This window comes from Bos taurus, chromosome 21 (genome assembly GCF_002263795.3).
Source record: "Bos taurus isolate L1 Dominette 01449 registration number 42190680 breed Hereford chromosome 21, ARS-UCD2.0, whole genome shotgun sequence".
Lineage (NCBI taxonomy): Eukaryota > Metazoa > Chordata > Mammalia > Artiodactyla > Bovidae > Bos > Bos taurus.
This window is the reverse complement of record NC_037348.1, coordinates 41,525,502-41,541,059: the sequence shown is the minus strand read 5'-3', so window position 1 is coordinate 41,541,059 and position 15,558 is coordinate 41,525,502. Positions and strand designations below refer to the sequence as shown.

The window sequence follows — 15,558 nt, the reverse complement described above, 5'->3', positions numbered from 1 at the left end:
TAATGATAGTTACATTAAGGGAGTTTGGATCGCTGTTCTTAGGAACCAACTTCACAACAGTAAAAATACTGTTCATAACAAAACAACTTTGTTGAACAAAGTACTCAAAAGTATTTCCTACTGTTTAACCTGGTACTGGCCATGAATAATGCCTAGAACAGAAGGCATTCAATAAGTAATTGAAAAAAAGTCTTAATATGTGATTTTAAGAAAAAACTCAGTTGGTCTTTCCACATGAAGTAAAGAAATTTTACCATGCCCTAGGGAGAGACACGTAGAATGGTAAGTCAGGCACCTGAAGTCACTAGCAGTTTTATTGCTTAAATAGTCTTTGCTGCAGTTCGGCTGTTTGGAAGATGTGCTTTTCTTTAAAGCTAAATGCTTCTAAGTGGTAAGTAAAATTTTACCAACTTAATTGTTTTTCAATACATTGGTGACTTGTAGAGTACAAGCCAAATACATCAATACACTATAAAACTAAGGATATAAATAGAAAAATACCAGGCAAATGCTGCCATCTTGTTCAGTGTGATATTTGCTATAAGTTTTGAAAATACACTGCAAAAGAGGCTTGATGACCTAAATCGCTTCTATTTCATCTGTAATTACAACTTTAGGGTATTAAGTAACATCTATATTGTTGATTGACTTTTAAGACATCTACTTGGGTCAAAATATATTTTAAGGAGCTTTTTTCTATTTGTCTTTCATTTTCCTTATATATGTAATAATTAGAGAAGGAATGTTGCTTTGGGTCTAAATATCAAGTTCTTTTATTGAGCTGTATAGAATTTGCATATTTATACATTTAATATGCATGTTAAAATAGAACTCTTAATAATCTACACTGTCTCTTTCCTGAGATTCTAAGGATCATGATGATGAAGCGTTCTGAACAATCAAGCCTAAATTGTAATTAGAAGGTATCTTTAAATGAATGCTTATTTGCTTACATTTTTGGCATCTTTAATATAATAGTTTTCTCTGATTTTAGTATGCTATGTAGTATTTCAATATTATTAGAATACAACTTATACATTATATCCCCTTGCACTTTTTCTTTCAGTTGTCAAAATGTCACCATTATTGCTGGGATTCTAAGAAATCTCTACAGATGCCTCTGATCACATCAGAAACAATTGGTTCTAATCCTGTGAACTCTCTGGTGAAGAAAGCATGCGACTCCTTTGGTTTAGAGGCCATATCTTTCAGGTCATCCAGAGGTGCCCAAGCCACACCAACAGAGAAGATGGTGATACCTACAATGGAAATATTTTTAAGTGAATTAAAACCAAGTTACAGTTGCATAAAATTACAACATGAGTTGCTCAGTCTTGTCCAACTCTTTGCAACCCCATGGACTGTAGGCCACCAGGCTCCTCTGTCCATGGGGATTCTCCAAGCAAGAATCCTAGAGTGGGTTGCCATTCCCTTCTCCAGGGGATCTTCCTAACCAAAGGAAGCATAAAATTACATGTATATATTTTTCACACATAAGTACACAGTTGCACACGAAACTGCCTTAAAATGCCTGAAGTAAATCCCCTGTACCAAATTATTGGGGTAGGTTTTTAATAGTCATTGTGATGGGACTGGCTAACCAATTTAGTCAGAACCAGAAGTTTTGCCATCAATGTAATTTACCATCTTAACAGATACATGATCACTGAAAGGAAAAAGTAATTTGATAACAAAATTCAACATCCATTCATGACAGTACACAGCTAGCAAGAGAAGGAAGCTTTCTTTACCTGATAATCTAAAAATAAGAACCAACGTATTTAGTGAAATGGTGAAAACTTCCCCTCTGAGTTTGGCAAGAGAAAGGACTACCTGGTGTCTTCACTTCAGTTATTCATCATACTGGAGTCATGGCCAGTATAATATAGCAAGAAAGACACAGAACATGTGGCATACAAATGAGTTAAGTCTTAAAGCTCTTATCTGGGGAATGATGACTAGTCCGCTGTTGAATGATAACTTTCTCCCATTTCATTCTGTATGTGTTACATTAGCAAACGGGCCAATATTTAAAAAAAAAAAAAGTCTTGAACCTCAAAGCAAAAGTTTTCTGGTAAAAACAGCCAGGGACTCCCCTGGCTGTCCAGTGGTTAAAGACCACGCTTCCACTACAAGAGGTGAAGGTTCAGTTCCTGGTTGGGGAACCTGCATGCAATGTAACATGGCCAAAATATTAACATGAAAACATCCATAAATAATATGAAATGGAGACTACCATCTATATCTACCGAGTGAAATCCCCATAAAGTTTTGAGGGTTTCTAAAATAGCTACTCCCCTCCTATCTAAAGCTTCAGCCTCCTCCTAGTTATGTAAAGTACTCAGAGTTGTGAATACTTAAGATATAAATAAAGCAGGTTTAGATGATGTAAGAGTTACTTGAGATAATTCTGATTTATCAGCAGCGCTAATGTTTCCCCTCTCCCTGGCAAAAAAAGTCAAAATTTTTCCCCTTCAGTTTTCGTCACTCTTCATTCTGTGTTCAAGTTCAGATTGTTTAGGTCCGGCCCAGTATATAATTGAAGTTAAACCAAAACAACTGTGACCTAGCCCTGAAAGCCCATCTTATTTTTCTGACTTTTTTTAACTCTCACTTCACTATCACTAAACAACAACTTTCATGAAAACAGTGTGGCCCAACTTCCTTAAGTTCAATTAATCATATAGGGAGGATATATTTGAATTTAGCCTAAATCCAGTCCTGTTAGCATAAATTGAGTAAGCTATACTTTTAAGGAGTATGATAGCAAACAGATCTTCAACATAAGTTAGTTGAGAAATACATTAAGCCAGATGTATAGAAATAAGCCAATGTATATATAAAATTTCATGTATCCATTCTCTGTCCTACTTAATAAACTTCCATCAATACCTGTATAAGTACACAAGTGCATTAGCAGAGGTGCTAATAAATATGTAAAATGAAGTGAAAGTTGGTCAGTTGTGTCCAACTCTGTGGCCCCATGGACTGAATTCTCCAGGCCAGAATACTGGCGTGGGTAGCCTTTCCCTTCTCCAGGGGATCTTCCCAACTCAGGGATCGAAACGAGGTCTCCGGCATTGCAGGCGGATTCTTTACCAGTTGAGCCACCAGGGAAGTAGGAGATGTCATTAGGAATTAAGTAGAGAAAAGGAAGCACAAGAGGAGTATAGAAAAATGTAAGATTCTTCATTCCCTCCTCCAAAGTTAGCGTTTTTGTATTTTAAATATTTTTGGACTCCCAATCACTCAGTTTTTGTTCCGGGAAAGGGAATCTCAGCTTTTTGTTGGCCTGTTTGATCTCAGCAACACACATGCTTAATGTTTTCATGAAATAGTGGTCTTTGCCAACAGTAATGTTAAGGTTAGGTTAAGAAAAAGAAACTTTTTATATCCTTTTATAAGAGAATTTAATTATCTCAAAGTGGGGGGTTGGGGAGCAGAGACTCTAAAAAGGAAATCTAAATAGAATAGGATTAGTCTTTATTGGTGATCTTAGAAAATCCATGCCAGATTGAAAACTAAAAGGATAAATGATCAAATAGATTTGTAGTAAGCTATGATAAACTGTAATTGCCTGGGTTTTTTGTTTTGGTTTGGTTTTTTTAGAGGATTACAAAATCTTTTATTTTTTTCTTTAATTTTTTTGGGTCACATCACACAACATGTGGGATCCCCAACCAGGGATCAGAACTGTGCTCCTTGTGGAAGCACAGAGCCTTAACCACCCAGTCCCTTGGGGTTTTAATACTCTGCCTGGGTTTTAATATTGGCCTCACCACTTACTAAGTGAGATTTGTGTATGTTTCCTTATCTATAGAATGAGATTTAGTAGGGCTGCTCTGACAATGCAATCAGTTAATACTGGGTAAAACTCTAGATGAGTGACTGCCATCCTGTAGATGTTCAATACAACAAATATTTAAGTTTATATTTACCCCTCAATTTGACTGAAGCCCTCCCAGTTCCCTTCCCATACAAAGGACATGGACCTTACCTGCATCATGTGCAGCAGCAGCAGGCCCTCGCACGTCGTCATAGGACTGCCCATCTGTGACTATTACCAGGAAGTTCTTGTTGGGGCTGTCTCTCACCGGGCCAAACACATTTCTAACAGTAAAGGAAATGGCATCCCCAGTAGCTGTCCCACCACTCATGTAGCTGATGTTTCTGATAACAGCTAGGACATTCTCTTTGGTGCTATAGTCAGTGAAACTGAACTCTGTGCGCTGATCATAGGTGAACTGTACTGCTGCTATCTTGGCACCAATGTCTGAGATTTCAAAAGTCTTAGCTATGTTGGAAACAAATTCAAGCATGAGGCGGAAATTACTTTCTCCAACACTACTGGAGCCATCGATCAGAAAGGCAATGTTCACTGAGTTATAACAGGTCTTGCTGCACATCATTTGCTCGTGAGTGCAGAGCTTCTGTACCAGAGGCTTTACGTATTTTGTGGTGCCAAACCAATTGGGCATGTGGTAAGAGAAGAAGCCGTTATTCCGACAGACAGCCTGATGGGAGAGAGACATAAAAGATATCCAAAGGAATTACAAGTTGTTTCTTTAAAATTATGAAAATGTTAAATCTTGAGTGTTCAAAGTTAATCCAGATCTGGGCCAGTCAGCACTACCCCTTGAGGTCCCAAACTGAGTCACTACTATATTAGAAGACATCTCTCAACTCTTTACCTTGTCAACAAATGCAACATCCTGAACCATTCCCAGTTCCTCAGGGATAGGCTTAGCCACAGAAACTATAAATACATTGACGCCAAACTCTCTGGCCACAATGCCTGCTTCCTCGATGTCGTCAGAAGGCCAGCCATCAATAAACACCACCACCACTTTGGGAATCCCTTTCCTCGCTCCAGTGTCCGCTGTGAAGAATTTCTGGGCGGTATGCTTCAAGGCTTTTCCTAGGTTTGAAAAAGAAGCAAACTGGAACAGCACCACTGCTCAAATGACATTTCTATGTCCCTGTACCAACTTCATGCTTTGAAGTTTAAGAATTTAACTTGAATGGAGTTCACTTCTTTAACAGATGCAGCAGATGGGAAAGTTTAATTATCCATCAGCCCTATTTTTTGTCTTCACAACCCACACATCCCCCATCACCTCCCAGAAGCCTATTTCCTTTCTTTACATCAATCACCAGTCAGAAACACAGAACTGACTCCCACTTCTGTCCCTGTTCTCTCCATCTAGCCCCTTAGTGACTGATTAGTAGCACTACAGACTCAGAACAGGAAATCTCCCCTCAGAAGGTCCAGAGTTCTTTTCTCGTTCTTCCTGTCACATCTGCGTCCATTAGATGAGTCTGTTGATCTTCATTTCTTTTAAACATTCTAAACAGGTACTTCTCTAATGTGACATCTGCCCTATCCAATATGAGGATTATAAGTCATGATGTCATGTTTTTGTTTTTCTAATGAGCAATATCAGTAAACCCTTTGGTACCTTTTCCATTAAAAATTAAATAGATGATCAAGTGCAGAGCTAACCAAGACCAATTCCAGGGGGAAGAGGTTCACATCTGCTTATATAAAATAGCATAACACTGTCTTATGTGTCTGATCATTTATAACCACCTCTGTGTCACTTCTCAGATACCAAAGTCTACCTACCTGTATTGGAATTACCCCCTCTGAAAGCTACTTCCTTTATAGCAAACAAAACATCTTTGGCTGATGTAAAGTTTTTCAAGTAAAATTCTATTTTAGGATGTTCACTAGGTTAAAAAAAAGAAAAAAAAAAAGTTATCCAGAGAGAATTGGAAAGACAAACAAGGAACATTATATACCTTTTTTAAAGTCCTTACATTGGACAATGCCTAAGTTTCTTAATTCCACAGCATACAGGCAACTAACGTATGGCATTTTACTTGAAGTTTTAGGGTTCTTTCAGAAATGTAACAAAAACAATTGCTACCTTGAGGGTTTATTGTATTCTGAGTAATATGCTAAATACCTGCTACAAGTCTAATCTCACTTCATCATAACTCTACAAGGTAGGAATTATTGTCCCAATTAATAAATGAAAAAATGGAGGCCCAAAACATTTAGGTAACTTACCCCCCTACACCCCCCCAAAAAAAACACACACACACACCACATTTAAAATTCAGGTTTGCCTGACTCCTCAACTATATGAAGTACCTGGACCAAGTGGCTCAGGGCACTGAGCTCAATGAAACTCTGCAGAGTTGGGCACCGGATAATTGAATCACAGGTGGGTGTGAGGCTAAGTCTGCTTCAGGGAGGGACCTTGGAAGCTCTGAACAGTCTGGGTCTATTAACCCAGTTTTCTGATCAGACAAGGCAATTTCAGTGACACTAAGGCCAACATTTTTTAAAGGTAACTTACAAGCAAATTATAAAGTATTATAATACTGAATTTTTTTTAGATGATATTGACATTTGCCAATCTTAGAATTACATATATTTTAACAAATTTGAGATTTTTTAGATTTAATAGTAAATTTTACTATTTACATAGCATAAATTGCAGCTTTTATAACCACTCTGTTCATTAGAACCCATGTTGAGTAAAAACAGCATAATTTATTATGTTTAGTTTTTAGAGATGTCAAAATTTCATCAGTGCAATATTTTAAGATCTTAGCATTATCAATTGCCATTAAATCAAGATTTCTGAAGGACAAGTATTGCACTCATTGTATTCCTGCATTTCTGGTGGCATGATTTCTGCATACCTGGTATTATAATGTTGGGTCACAAAATCAGATGTCATGAATAACTTTTTCATTTTTATGGTCACTTTGCCACTATCCAAATAATTTACGTGGTTTAGTCTTATTTGTGCATCCTTAATGAGACATTCTTTTATTCTACTTAAACTTGACATAGTTTATCTATTTAATGTTCTTCGTAAAATAGAAAAATTATAAAGCAGAAAGTTTAGAGAAGAGTTGGACATGACTGAAGCGACTGAGCAGCAACAGCAGCAGCAGTCTTTGTATGAGTCTACAAAGTAGTGTAGACTTTCATCTTGAAAAACCAATTGGATAAAAACAGCAAAGAAAAAAATTAGAAGAAAAAATTGAGGGGAATTTGCCCTATGAGATGTTAAAATGTACACTAAAGCTACTATAATCCAAGCATTGTAGAAAAGATGTTAGAATTAGCATACATATCAAAGAAACATGTGTCTAAAGTTATAAATTGATATTGAATAGAATAAGCTCAATTTTGGGGGGGGGACAGTGGTTAAATTATGTATTAAAAACAACAAAGGTAAAGATTCTCACACTGAAAGAATTCTATCTAGGGGACTCCCCTGGTGATCCAGCAATTAAGACTCTCAGCTTCCACTTCAGGGGCTGTAGGTTCAGTCACTGGTTGAGGAACTAAGATCCCACATGCCACGTAGCATGGCCAAAAAAACACCAAAAGTTAAGAAAATTCTATCTAAATTAAGAACCAACTGTAAAAAATAACATAAGAACAAATGAAATATAAATATTTGTAATACTACTAGTGACACCCTTACACACTGCTGAGAGTAGTTTAAACTGAATCAACTTTTTAGAAAACAATTTAACTGTTTATATCAGAAGCCTTAAAAATGTCACAACCCTTTGACCCAATTTCACTTCTGGGACTCTAGCCTAATGAACTCATCAGAGATGGCACAAAGATGACAGGATGTTCAGCACAGGGCAAGTGTGAAAAAACAATAGAATGGTTAAATAAATCATGCTAAGGAACATATTCAATTTTTCGGAGCATATTTGTGATATGAGATGTTCAAAATACTGAATGATAAAAAAGCAGGTTTATAATCTGAACTTTTGAAAAAGAAACATAGGTATAATCAAATGTTTTCTTAAAATATTGAAAGGAAATACAACATTTTATATTGATTATCTCTGAGGGGTATATTTAGGAAATTTGTGTGTTTTATATGTTGTTCAAGCTTTCTCTAATAAGCATATTATAATCCTAAAAGACATCAGTATATAGTATTATAAAATAAAAGATTAAGCTTCAGATTGCCAATCAATGGAATATGGAAAGAGCTAAAAAGAGTAACAATAGGATAGGAAAGAGAAATAAACATCACAGCTTCCTCCTTCAGTGAAGAGAACCTAGGAACTGAGCAAAGTAGATGTGCAGAGGTAATCTGTATAAGCAATAAGACTTTAGCCTGCCTTCTGGTCCTCAAAAGGTAGCATGTAATTCTCAAAATCCTTTTATTCCAAAAGAGGAAGCACTTCCCAGTCTGCTTAAGCAGTCTTAGATTCTGACTTTACAGTTTGAGAATCCAGACTGTCTGCAACTCAGTATGTTTATACCAAACTGAAATTAATGTACCCGCTAAAAGGATCATTTGTTGTCATTCAAGACATCATTCAAGTCTCCTTCCATTTTCTCAAGGGTTGTACCTGGCTTGAACAAGGCCCACGTGTGGTCCTTCGGTTCCAATTCCCAACATTAGAGCCACTTTCCCAACAAAATTCTTCTGTAGATTAAATCGGCGTTGCCCAATATTAAAACTTCCATCGATCAGAAATGCAATGTCTGCTTTACAGTCTGTGAACACCAAAACAAATCTTTCCATTAGCAGTTTCAAGAAGAAGAAAAGAGAGAGAAAAAATGTTATATTCCCAAGTGGATATCCAGATACTTACCCTTATTGCCAGTTTTCTTCTCTGGTGTTTTCTTTAGTCGTTTGCCTAAAACAAAAGAAGTACTTGGCATTATCAACAGGAAGACAGTTCCACAGAAAGAAACCCACATGGAAAAAGCTCATGATAAGGAGTGGCATTCTTGAAAAAACTTTTTAAAAAAAATCAATTTCCTCATGATTTTCTGGAATAGGGAAGTAATGCCTCCAAAAAGAAGTCAGGACTGTAGACCTACATATTTAAAGTGCCCCCAATCCATGACTTTGATATCCCAAACCCACAACTGAGGCAGGATTGGAAACTCAGAGTTAGATTTTAATGTTCTTAGCTTCTTTGACTTTAAATTGCCAGTCTTTGAAAGGATGATCCCTGGCTATTTTTAAGATAGACATGCACTCATTTATTTTTTATATGACAAATGGAACGAGAAGTTCAAGATACTTAGACCAGTTTATCAAATCAGGGAGAAACACTAGGACTTTAAGAGAACATTTGGTACCAGAGTTTACCAATGAAAACAAAGGATAAGGAATTTGAAATTTAATACTGAAAGTTTCCCTACTCAATATACCAGTAAAGACACTTGCTTTGTGTTTATTTATTATCAGTATTTTAAAAAGAGGGAGAGCTTCTATCAATAACACTTATTTATAACTTCCCAGTGCTGTGTCAGGCAACTAGGAGACAGGTTCTGTATTTCATACCTGTTGCTGGATGTGCTGTGGACACTGCTTGTCCTGTGGCTTCCTGGGTACCACTTTTGCCTTCTGTTAAAATAAAAAGAAGACTATGTTTTCCCTCTTCCTTCTTTACCATCAAAGAAAAATGAATAATTTAGAGTTCTATGGGATGATAAATGTAATAGAGTGGTGGCAATTGCAGGAGTAGTTGCTGAATCTAGTTTCAAAGAACCAAAATGAATCTACTGTATCATATTTTTAAGAGGTATTCATAAAATGAATTCACACTCATTCTATTTTTAGGGTTATTTGTTAAATGTCAGGGCATCCTGACTGCAGGCAATTCAAGTTTCTATTGCCATCTTCTGGCAGCAAGATGATTTTTCCCTCTATTAGCCCAACTTTGGTTTGAGTGTGTCCCTGACCCATCATATCCCCTGACCTTAACCTGCAGTTGGCCTCTCCAGGCTTGATCACAAGTTTTTCCATCAGAGTCAAAAAGTTTGAGCTAAGAAAAGCAGAAAACGTTCTTGGGGTTTAGGGAGAAAATATTCATGCAAAAGTAAGAACAACTTAATTGTACCTACTTGTCACTGTGAAAGAAGCAGACCATCTGGAAAGCATCTGAGACTGGATGCCATTGGCAACTACTGAGGAATAGTTTTCCCGACCTGGCAGGCTATAGATTCTCACGGGTCCCCCTGAGTGGCCAATTACCCCCCTGCAACACAAGAAGAGCAGCTGAGATTCTATCCACACTTTTGCAGGGGCACAGGACTGACTTTATACTGCTATGTTGCATCTACTGCTCTGACTAATCAAGAAAACAGTTCAGCAGAGAAGCCATCAACCTTTTCAAAAACTGTCAACCTTTTTAAAAACGTGCAGAGGTACAAAATCTGCCCAAGAAAATGGTTTTCCGCTGTTAAACTTCTTTAGTGTTAGTAAGGACACACTTGCAGTATCCTGTTCCTACATATAGCTCAGAGGATCAGAGTTAAGAGTGTCAAATGATTTTCTTAGTTTTCCAAAATACTTAACTACCTGTCCTCGGACTTCATTGAAAAGAAGTGTCATCCTGGCCATTCTCTTGCAGGATAGCAGAGTGGTGATGAATATGGGCTCTGGAGGCAGACCTGGGCTTTCAGTCCCAGTTCTGGCACTTGCTAACAATGGTAACCAACCCTGGGCTAGATACTTGACAACTCTCTAAATCCAATTTCTTCATCTATAAAATGGGGTGAAATTGTACCTACCTTGTTCACTGTACCATTGTCTTGGAAGTTAAAATAATGACTGCTGTATAGTAAAAACTCAGTAATAGAGTACATGGTTAGGACTCTTTCCTGTGCTTAGCCGCTCAGTCGCGTCTGACTCTTTGTGACCCCATGAACTGTAGCCCACCAGGCTCCTCTGTCAATGGGATTCTCCAGGCAAGAATACTGGAGTGGGTTGCCATTTCCTCCTCCATGGGGATCTTCCCAACCCAAGGACTGAACCCAGATTTCCTGCATTGGAGGCAGATTCTTTACCATCTGAGCCACCAGGGAAGCCCTAGTGTTTTAGAATCACAGGAAGCAAGCTATCAAAAAATAATGCAATTTGCCTTTATTTAGAAAGCGTCCCTTATGTAGTTGGTGATTCAAGGAGATCCAGGAAAATCTTAAAAATGTATCCATCTTCTATGGCCAAGATTGGTACCAAAAGAAAGACTAGGTGGGAGGGGGTGTCCAGATGGCTAGTGAGGGAAAGGAAATAATCACACTTGTTCTCCTCTCCCTTTGGTGTATCTGGGCTTACCTGTGGACAGCGGCGCCACATATGCTCGACACAGACGCATACACTATGTGCCCAAACACGGAGAACTCCTCTAGAGGGCAGCCGCCTGGGCAGAGGACATCTGCTTTTTCTTTCCTGATGTCCAGGCCTCTGGTAGAGCATGTGATAGGGATGGGAACTGAAGAGAAAGGAGAGAATGTAATAACCATTCTTAGGACTTTTAGGTGAGTAGTGGTGGGGGAACTAGGATGTGAGATTAAAATTTTACTTTCCCAATTTCTACACTTTTTGTTAAGAATATTGACTTAGGTACAATTTCTACCATTCCAGATTTTAGCAAGCCAAAAATAAGTTTTCCAATTAATCTAGTCCTCAGTCACTATAAAGTCTAATGGGAGAATTTTCTCAGTTCTTATTAGTTTGGGAATATATGAGAACTAGAAAATACTGTTAGTCATTGGCCATTTATTAATTCATTCCAGAATCTCAACTCTGATTTTAATTGTGTACATAGTTGCCTGAGGTGAAGATATTAAATCTAGGTTGAACCTCTGAGGAATATTTTCATGACACACACAAATTGAAGTCATCCTTTACTTCGGAGGGCCATTTATGTCAGTTTTTGTCAAGTGCTGTGCATTAAAATTATATTTTAATTTAAGCAAATCAGTCAAAAGATGCTTCACTTTAAAGAATACCATTTAGCTCAACCATTCATTTTAGCTGAAATAAATAAAGCCATGAGGTTAATTTGCCCAAGGTCACACAGCTCAAGGAAAATTCTACCTCTCCTGCAGGGCAGGAAACAGAGAAGTTAGTCCCCTTCAGAACAGAGCATTTTTATCTGAATTGAACCAGCTTATTTCCGCTCCAGATCTGTGCAGGGAGAGAGATCAGGCAGTGAATGCAGTTTTAGAAGGCACATATTGAGGGCTTCCCCGGCAGCTCAGACAGCACAGAATCTGCCTGCGTTAATACTGAAGGCTTCCCTGGCTGCTCAGACAGTAAAGAATCTGCCTGCGCTAATACTGAGGTTTTACATGATCAACTTGATGAATAATAACAGTTACTACTTCAAAAGATGTTAGAGACAAGCCCTTGGCTACATGTAACAAGATACCTTAATAAACATATTAATTCATCAATCTGCTGTGAATATTAAAGTGAATTATTAAATATTGTTATTAAATACTATTTTCCAAACACTGGAAATTGTGGTTATCCAAACCTTTTTGAAACAGATGTTAATAATTTTTTAAAAATTTGGTTTTTTTCCCCCAAGATAGCATTACTATCTGGTCACACTGCCCAACTGAGTATCCTGTCTCTAACAAGGAGCCTCTTCTAAGAGCTCTCTGTGCCAAGCTGTACCCTGGACTGTATACATCCATGGAAGGGAAGGCAGGACTCCACGAAAAGTACAATGCTGACTATGAATGCTCTGAAACATTCTAGATTGCTGGGCCAGTTAAAATCCTTACCCAAACCAGCAGCCTCATACTACGTGCTTCATGCCTGTTACCAAACAGCCTCAATCCTACCTCCCAGTTTCAGACGCACCAGAGAGGCTCAGCCTTTAGCTGCCAGCTCTGGCGGGCGCGCGCGTGCGTGTGTGTGTGTGTGTGTGTGTGTGAGAGTGTGTGGGTGTGTCAGGGGGCGCTGAATACAGTCCTCTGCAATACTTACCTTCATTTCTCCTTTCAAGGAAAATAAAGGATAGATTTTGAAAAGAGTCTGCTTTTTACATTTTATAAAATACACCGAACCACACACCCTTACTCAGACTACTAGATGGGGAACAAACTATTTTTAGATTCTCTCGAATGTGAAATGAGCCCATAGATGCTTTTATAGGGTCATTCCTAAAAACACAAAAAGAGGGTCACACGAGATGGGACAACGATGTAAGTATCTCTCTCTCTCTCTCTCTGTCTCCTCTGACAGTCTGAAGGCTTCTCCCTGATCCCAAACGCTGCGGAACACCCGGGACTAGTGTTTCCCTCGGTGGGGCTCAACGAACACCCCTAGCCTTGACAGTCTGCTCGGCTTGCTGGGGGGAGGGGAATATGGGAGGTTTCCTTCTCCGCACCTTGGGAAGACTGTCCCGGTCGGACCCCAGGAGCTCCTTTGCAAGGGACAAACGGGGAAGCTGGAGTAGACAGACTGTGGGTATGAATGGGGTGAGCCAGGCAGCAGTGCCAGCCCTCGCGTCCTCACGCTCCGGTACCCGGCCTTGGCCCAGAGGCTCCATCTGAGCGCTATTCCACAAGCCGGCCCGCAGCCCCTCCCACTACCTGGATCCGCAACTCACCGGCTCCCTCGCTGCCTACCGGCTCCGGCGGCAACAGCAGACAGACACCTGCGGAGAGAGGACAGCGCGAGGGCTGACTCCAGCTTCCACCTCGCTCGGTGCGAGGGGAAAGGGGCGGGGAGAGGCGCGCGTACCCACCGAGGCAGAGAACCGGAATCCAGGATGCCCACATGGTTGGTGGAAGAGGGGCTACTCGGACCTGGGAGAGACGGAGAATGCAACAGAGACCCCTGCGTCCCCACCCCCACCGCGCCCGCCCTCGCCTGCGGGATACCCCCCCCCCTTCCCCGCCTCCCACCCCACTCCTCGGAAACCCAGGGGCGGCCAAGGAAAGGGGGAGCCCGGAGAGGCCGCTGCCCGGGAGCTCGTGCCCCGTTCTCTAGCTGGAGGCGACGCTCGGGCTGCAAACCGAGCCAAACGCAGAATCGAGGTGCAACCCCGGACCAGGAGGAGCGTGCGCTGTGAAGACAGACAGACACGCTGCGAGCGACAGAGTGGAGAGAGACCTGGTTGGCGGCAGGGACCCTCTAGCCCACGCCGGACGCCGGGGGCTCTGCACCTGAGTCGGAACCGCCCGGCTGCGCCCGAGTGCGGAAAGCGCGGCTCCCGCGCGGCTATAAAGGCTGCGCTGCGCGCATGAGCACTGTGCGGGGGGCGCGCGGGGAGCGGGTGCGAGCGGGTCCCCGGGGGCCGGGTGGCGGCCATCCAGCTCCGCCCGCACCCCCGCCTCTTCCCTGCCCCGCCCCGGGGTGAAGCAGCGCCAAGGCGCCACCCCCGCGGCGCGGGGCTCGGCCACCTGGACGCCGCGTCCATCCCCGGGGGTGGGCGGGGAGGCCCGGGGACCTCGTGGGAGCAGGGGGAGGCCCGGGGACCTCGTGGGAGCAGGCGTCAGGCCCTTCCGAACGCGTGTGAGACGGCGGCGGCACCGCGCTCCGGCAGGGAGGTTGCGCGACGTGTGGCGACCCCACCAGGGCTAGAGAGAGCCGGCCTCTCTCTCGGTCCTGGGGAGGAGTGGGCCCCACGCACGGTCCCCGCGGCGGGAGCGGCGGCGCCGCGAACGCGGAGGCCTTGGGCCCCAGGAGAGCCAGGTACACACGCGGCCTCGGAAACAAACTTCCCAACTTCGTGCTCCCGGTGGCAGCAAAGTTCCTACTTTGTTCCTACGGTGTACTTCTAAAGTCAGGCCAACCTGGGTGTGATCACGCGTGCCCCGTATTCGTGAGGAGCCCCGTCCACGGACTGGTTATCTTTCGGATCTTAGGGATCCAGCCTCCCGAGTTGGTTTCCCGATTTGGCTTCTGCCGGAGTCGGTTTTTCTTCTGCGGCTCCATCTACTGTCGCGTGGAGCCCGGACTCTGCATCACATTTGCTTTTTCTTCTTTACCAGAATAGGAAGCGTTTGTGTCTGACTGCCTTTCAAATTCCCAGACCTGGTGTCTGCTGTGGTTGCATACATTTAAGATTTGGGAACGTGCTTAACACCCTGTATTTCTCTCACCCTGCTGACTTTTTACGTGAGGAAACGGGAGAAAGTAGAATTCACGGGGAGTGTAAGTGACGGACAGATGACTTGCATGACCCCTGGGGAACCCACTCCCAGATCCAAGAGAGGAGGCACGGTTTCGTTTAAGTTTTTTTTTTTTTTTTAATCCAAAGAATAGGACTTTATTTAGGTTTAAAGAATAACCAGTAATTTTTGTATCATAAAATCCATCCCTTTTCAGTAATTACCACCATTTTTAATAAGTTTACATACAGAGTTATAGACCACTCCCAGCACCCCCAAAAGGGCCCCTTCAGACTGTTGGCCACCAATCCTCTCCCACCCTCAGCCCTAGGCAACACCAACCTACTTCCTGTCTCTAAAGATTTGTCTTTTATTGGGGTGTTTCATATAAATGGAATGATACAATACGTGGCTTCTTTTACTAAGCAGAATGTTCTTGAGTTTCATTCATGTATAGCATGTATGCCTATTTCCTTCCTTTTTATTGCTGAATAGTATTCCTACACCTCGGAAACAAACATACCACCAACCACCTGAAAGCCAAGTGCTGTAGTGGTTTTACAGCTGTCCTTCCCATCTGAAGTGAGTCAGAATTGAATCAGGTGAGGGGTGAGGGAAAGTTAATTTCATTC

The 15,558-nt window shown here is 41.5% G+C and overlaps 1 protein-coding gene and 1 long non-coding RNA gene across 2 annotated transcripts in view; one reads left to right on the top strand and one right to left on the bottom strand.

Moving 5' to 3' along the window:
• Positions 1-749: 749 nt before the first annotated feature.
• On the bottom strand, positions 750-14,679 carry COCH (cochlin; the record flags this gene model as incomplete). The annotated part of the gene is given in 12 exon segments (NM_001077842.1): positions 750-1,259; positions 3,998-4,514; positions 4,692-4,918; positions 5,627-5,730; positions 8,407-8,554; positions 8,653-8,697; positions 9,354-9,416; positions 9,917-10,050; positions 11,130-11,286; positions 13,420-13,467; positions 13,558-13,618; positions 14,609-14,679. Coding segments are annotated over 11 exon segments (1,653 nt in total). The 5' UTR covers positions 13,592-13,618; positions 14,609-14,679.
• LOC104975394 (uncharacterized) overlaps positions 14,164-15,558 on the top strand; it is a 54,421-nt gene continuing 53,026 nt past the window's right edge. The window contains exons 1-2 of the long non-coding RNA XR_814124.3: positions 14,164-14,969; positions 15,422-15,528. This is a non-coding gene — a long non-coding RNA (uncharacterized lncRNA). The remainder of the gene's footprint in view (positions 14,970-15,421; positions 15,529-15,558) is intronic.